This window comes from Triticum urartu, unplaced genomic scaffold (assembly GCF_003073215.2).
Source record: "Triticum urartu cultivar G1812 unplaced genomic scaffold, Tu2.1 TuUngrouped_contig_3011, whole genome shotgun sequence".
NCBI lineage: Eukaryota > Viridiplantae > Streptophyta > Magnoliopsida > Poales > Poaceae > Triticum > Triticum urartu.
In genome coordinates, this window is record NW_024113522.1 from 4302 (window position 1) to 10772 (window position 6471).

The 6471-nt window shown below is 42.6% G+C and overlaps 1 protein-coding gene across 2 annotated transcripts; it reads right to left on the minus strand.

Moving 5' to 3' along the window:
* Nucleotides 1-648: 648 nt before the first annotated feature.
* On the minus strand, nt 649-3269 carry LOC125527144 (aspartokinase 1, chloroplastic-like; the record flags this gene model as incomplete). 2 transcript variants are annotated; one of them, XM_048691707.1, is given in 7 exon segments in its annotated part: nt 650-1135; nt 1672-2117; nt 2326-2388; nt 2548-2664; nt 2758-2883; nt 2973-3071; nt 3165-3269. In XM_048691707.1, coding segments are annotated over 6 exon segments (879 nt in total), but the record flags the coding sequence as incomplete, so codon positions are not given.
* Nucleotides 3270-6471: the final 3202 nt, after the last annotated feature.

Consider the following 6471-nt stretch of genomic DNA (forward strand, 5'->3'; position numbering starts at 1 on the left):
CGGGCTGGTTTTTTCTTCGGTTTTTACATGGGTTTTTATATATTTTTGTTTTTCTTGCTTCTTTTTTTATTTTGAAAAAAGTTCATAAAAAATTCAAAATAAGTTTATCGATTTTGAAGAAAAGTTCATTGATTTGGGAAAAATCACAAATTTGAAAAAAATCATTGATTTAGAAACAAAGTTCATCAATTTTATAAAAAAGTTCAACAATTTTCAAAAACAAATAGCCAATTTGCGAAATAGTTCATGAATTTGTGAAGAAAACTGATCAATTTTGAAAAAAAAAGTCACTGATTTGGAAGAAAAATTCAAGAATTTGAAATTTTGTCATCATTTTCGAAAAAAATCATGAATTATAAAAACTTCACGCATTTAAGAAAAAAAAAGAAAAGGAAAATAGGAAACAGAAAATGTTGCGCTTTTCCAGTATTCTATTTTAAGTGTTAAACAATATTCATAATACTTGACGTCCGGTTACCCAGTTGGTTAGAGCGGCTGTGCTAATTCTTGGAGGACCTAGGTTCGAATCCTGCAGCGCGTACGATTTTTTGCGGTTTCATAAACAAAAGGCTGAATGGGCCAGCCCAGCGCGGGGGTGTGCACGTCGTTCATGTACACCGTATACGTGTTTAAAAAAAACAGCACATACGTAAAAAGTTTATAAAATATGAGTATCGTGCCCTTACTTATGAAGAGGTATCGGCTAATCTGAGTCGTCCTTATGTTTAGGGGGGGTGTACCTTTTATATCAGCTATTAAAGATGTTCTTAGGACAAGGGACCTAGGAGTGGGGAATTGAGAGATAAGGGTACTCGATTGAAGAATTTCTTCAATGGTAATCTTGATCTTTGTTCGTGGTTCACCGACCTACGATCAGGCCATTCACCAAATGAGATGATTGATATGTCCTGTAGTGAGCAAACATCTCCATTATTTTGAAGGTCTTTAACCACCTTGTCAAGGCCCTGTTGCATCATGAGAACAACCGAATGTCTCAGATTTTGAAGGTCTTTATTGGTTGGATCAATTCCTGACTCAACAGTTTTGATGGTGGAAACGACATCTTGCCTTCACTTGTAGCCACCAAATTGATATAGATCCCCAGAGTCACCAACATTCAATAAGTAGAGATGACCTGCACAAATAACTCAATCACATTGTTTTTGATAAACCAGGCAAATTTAACTAATCACATAACCAAAAGAACTCAAGAAATAAACCGCACAAATTTAAAAGCTAAAAGTAATGGGTTATGTGGTGTCAGTTTACTCCTTTAGACTTTGCAGTTTGCAATATGTATCGTACTAGTATAGCATACTTTACTGCTATAAAACAGTAGGTTTGGAAGGATGTAGACAGTGTGTTGATGTGTAATCCTAAGGTTTGTGCAAATGCTATCCTAAGGTCTGTGCAAATGCCCTACTTGACATCTAATTAAGCACTTTCATGAACATGTCTTGTCATTTTTTTCAAAATTTCTTTTTTGTTTTGTGGCACAGGTGTTGGCTGGGCTTATGGCATATATAATTTTTTTTCACGGGGGATACGCATATATAACTTCTTTTGTTATACGTAATATTACCGGAGTTAAACCAAATCAAAAGTTTCTAGATAGGTTCTCCTACGAGCCGAATTACTAGAAAACTAAAGAAACAGGCATAGCTGACCAACCAGGAATACTTGCAAGGACACCCTCTGAAATCGCCTCCACTTGCACTTGGAAAGAAAGTTGGTGGAAGTCCACCCAATCACATATCCTCAAATCCGAAGTAGTCATCAAATTCAAGTACATCGGCGGTCAAGGCCTGATCATCGTTGTAGTACACTCCTATGTTGTCGCTAGACACACTGTCAAAGAACTCGGTTGGATCCCCGTCCTTGTCCGACAACAATGTGCGCTCCAAATTTTCGAGAACCACGCGTTCCGTGACCATCTTTTCCCGATGCACGCCCAGTGGAGCCTCAAGGTGGTCAGCATCCGCCTTCCTCTTGTTGCCAGAGCTGGATGAGTTTACTAGGGCTCGGGTGTCGTCGTTAAGCTCAAAGAATGCCGAATGGAGGGCTTGCACACAATGGTTTGCCACAGTGTCATGGACCACCAAGGAAACCTTCGTCACCTGCTTATGAACCTTTGTTTAGCACCGTCACTCATCTTGCCTAATAAAGAACATTTCTTTCTCTTTTATAATAATAACAACAGCAAAAGTTCAACTCTGCATCCGTACACTTCATTTTAGAATAGAAAGAGCACCTGAATACAGAGTTCCAATATTGCACAAAAACAAAAATGAAAGACATCATGCTCATTTTATGCAAGTGGAATACCTTGGACACCCCTTGTGAGACCTTCTCGACTGCAACATCCCTGCTTTGTAGAATACTTAGCACCTGGCTTGCAACAACATATAAGAATGATAAGAATCAAAATGATCAGTCATTCAATGATACTACTGGCTGCAATAATGATGCAAAATCACAAGTCACCTTCAACATCGTCAGGACACCACATAGAGTTTAAGTGCTAAGTGTCGTATATGTGGTTCGTACCTTTCCAAGAATGTCTATCGACCTCCCCGGTTTCCCAATTAGGGATATGACTGACATGTCATGTAGTCGGTGAACATCTGCAATAGTTTGAAGCTCTTGAACTGACATATCAAGAGCCTGTCACACCACCAGAACAATCAAATGTATCTGGATAAGTTTATTTATTTTTATTTTTTGATAAACACAATATATAGCAGGATAAATATTTACCGGTTGGATCAGCTCTCGACTCAACAGTTTTGATGGAACTAATGTAAACGACACCTTGCCTTCACTCGTAGCTATCCAATCAACTGAGATGCTCAAGTATTCAAAATTTTGAAAAATTGAGATGGCCTGCACAAATAACATAATTGGATAACCAATGGGGCTCAAGCAATAAGTACACAAATAAAAGAGATCGATACAAGTTGTTGCTATAGTACCTTTTCTACAAAAGCATTCTGGTCCAAGTCCAACGTACTTGTCCTCTCTATGTCCAGGATGGTAATATTTGATTTCAACGCAATGCTGGTTAATATACTCTAAAAAGATACATTCAAGGATCAATAATAGTTATTGCACATGGAATAATGGAAGGATCAATCATAATATATTGATATGGTTATGCAACAAACCTTGCTCATATCTCTTGTTTTAGTAATCACAGTACCACGTGCTTGAGGGTTGTACGAGTTCTTAACTGTTACTTTTATGCCACCTTCCACAGCTATTTGCATTGACTGGGATGCATAAGTTTATATATGTAAGTGACTAATTGTAACAAGAAGTTCATCTACGCTTGATAAATTAGCAGGAAGTATCACAAGTATCTGTAGCAATACATATAACATAAGAAGTTATCTATGCCAGTAAGTTCACTGCCTAGCCAGCACTTGAACCACATCTGCTTCGGCGAAACCTCAAATTACTTTTATTTGCATTTGAGGAGCTCTCTGATCTCAAAGTTAACTTCCATAAGAGCGAGCTTTTGTGCTTCGGCGGTGTTGCAGACTCCGCATCTGAGTAAGCTGAGACTTTCGGCTGTCAGCTCGGGCAGTTTCCGATTAGGTATCTGATATTCTGATTCACTATGGGCGTTTAACTACCGCTGAGTGGAAGCACTTGAAAGTAAGACTTGAGAAATGCCTAGCCAGCTGGAAGACTAAACTCTTGTCATATGGGGGGCGGTCGATTCTGATCAATTCTGTCCTCTATAATAGGGTTCTATACATGTTGTCATTCCTCCACTTACTGAAAGGGGTTCTTCAGCGTCTCGATTATTTTAGATCCAGATTTTTCTGGCAGTGTGATAATGAATTCAAGAAATATCGGCTGGCTAGGTGGACTATATTATGGCGACCTAAAAGTCAAGGGGGCCTTGGAATTTAGGATCTTGAGAATAGAACATCGCTATCCTGAGTAAATGGGTATACAACCTACTCATCGAGAATGGAGTGTGGCAGGAAATCATTCGTAACAAGTACGTGGGGTCTAAAGCTATTTCTTAAGTTCTTTGAAAACCGGGTGATTCATATTTTTAGAGTGGCGTGGTGAAGGCCAAGGAATTGTTTTTTCCAATTTGGGACTTTCTCGGTTAGGGATGGTCTTGTTGGAAATATGCCCTAGAGGCAATAATAAAAGCATTATTATTATATATTTCCTTGTTCATGATAACTGTCTTTATTCATGCTATAATTGTGTTATCTGGAAATCGTAATACATGTGTGAATAATAGACACCAACATGTCCCTAGTAAGCCTCTAGTTGACTAGCTCGTTGATCAACAGATAGTCATGGTTTCCTGACTATGGACATTGGATGTCATTGATAACGAGATCACATCATTAGGAGAATGATGTGATGGACAAGACCCAATCCTAAACATAGCATAAAGATCGTATAGTTCGTTTGCTAGAGTTCTTCCAATGTCAAGTATCCTTTCCTTAGACCATGAGATCGTGTAACTCCCGGATACCGTAGGAGTGCTTTGGGTGTACCAAACGTCACAACGTAACTGGGTGACCATAAAGGTATACTACGGGTATCTCCGAAAGTGTCTGTTGGGTTGACACGGATCAAGACTGGGATTTGTCACTCCGTATGACGGAGAGGTATCACTGGGCCCACTCGGTAATGCATCATCATTATGAGCTCAAAGTGACCAAGTGTCTGGTCACGGGATCATGCATTACGGTACGAGTAAAGTGACTTGCCGGTAACGAGATTGAACGAGGTATTGGGATACCGACGATCGAATCTCGGGCAAGTAACATACCGATTGACAAAGGGAATTGTATACGGGGTTGCTTGAATCCTCGACATCGTGGTTCATCCGATGAGATCATCGAGGAGCATGTGGGAGCCAACATGGGTATCCAGATCCCGCTGTTGGTTATTGACCGGAGAGCGTCTCGGTCATGTCTACATGTCTCCCGAACCCGTAGGGTCTACACACTTAAGGTTCGGTGACGCTAGGGTTGTAGAGATATAAATATGCAGTAACCCGAAAGTTGTTCGGAGTCCCGGATGAGATCCCGGACGTCACGAGGAGTTCCGGAAATGGTCCGGAGGTGAAGAATTATATATAGGAAGTGCAGTTTCGGCCATCGGGAGAGTTTCGGGGTCACCGGTATTGTACCGGGACCACCGGAAGGGTCCCGGGGGTCCACCGGGTGGGGCCACCCATCCCGGAGGGCCCCATGGGCCAAAGTGGGGAGGGGAACCAGCCCATAGTGGGCTGGTGCGCCCCCCTAGGCCCACCCCATGCGCCTAGGGTTGGAACCCTAGGGGTGGGGGGGCGCCCCACCTTGCCTTGGGGGCTACTCCAGCCCTGGCCGCCGCCCCCCTAGGAGATCCCATCTCCTAGGGCCGCCGCCCCCCCCCTAGGGGAGCCTATATAAAGGGGGGGAGGGAGGGGGCAGCCAGACCTTGAGTCTTGGCGCCTCCCTCTCCCCTGCTACACCTCTCTCTCTCGCAGTACACGGCGAAGCCCTGCTACTGTGACGCCCTGCATCCACCACCACGCCGTCGTGCTGCTGGATCTTCATCAACCTCTCCTTCCCCCTTGCTGGATCAAGAAGGAGGAGACGTCACGCTGACCACGTGTGTTGAACGCGGAGGTGCCGTCCGTTCGGCGCTAGGATCTCCGGTGATTTGGATCACGTCGAGTACGACTTCCTCATCCCCGTTCTTTGAACGCTTCCGCGCGTGATCTACAAAGGTATGTAGATGCAATCCAATCACTCGTTGCTAGATGGACTCATAGATGGATCTTGGTGAAACCGTAGGAAATTTTTTGTTTTCTGCAACGTTCCCCAACAGTGGTATCAGAGCTAGGTCTATGCGTAGTTCTTCTTGCGCGAGTAGAACACAATTTTTTGTGGGCGTAGATGTTGTCAGCTTTCTTGCCGCTACTAGTCTTATCTTGCTTCAACGGTATTGTGGGATGAAGCGGCGCGGACCAACCTTACACGTACGCTTACTTGAGACCGGTTCCACCGACTGACATGCACTAGTTGCATAAGGTGGCTGGCGGGTGTCTGTCTCTCCCACTTTAGTTGGAGCGGATTCGACGAAAAGGGTCCTTATGAAGGGTAAATATAAGTTGACAAATCACGTTGTGGCTTTCACGTAGGTAAGAAAACGTTCTTGCTAGAACCCTATTGCAGCCACGTAAAACATACAACAACAATTAGAGGACGTCTAACTTGTTTTTGCAGCAAGTGTTTTGTGATGTGATATGGCCAAAGTTGTGATGAATGATGAATGATATATATGTGATGTATGAGATGTTCATGCTATTGTAATAGGAATCACGACTTGCATGTCGATGAGTATGACAACCGGCAGAAGCCATAGGAGTTGTCTTTATTTTTTATATGACCTGCGTGTCATTGAGAAACGCCATGTAAATTACTTTACTTTATTGCTAAACGCGTTAGC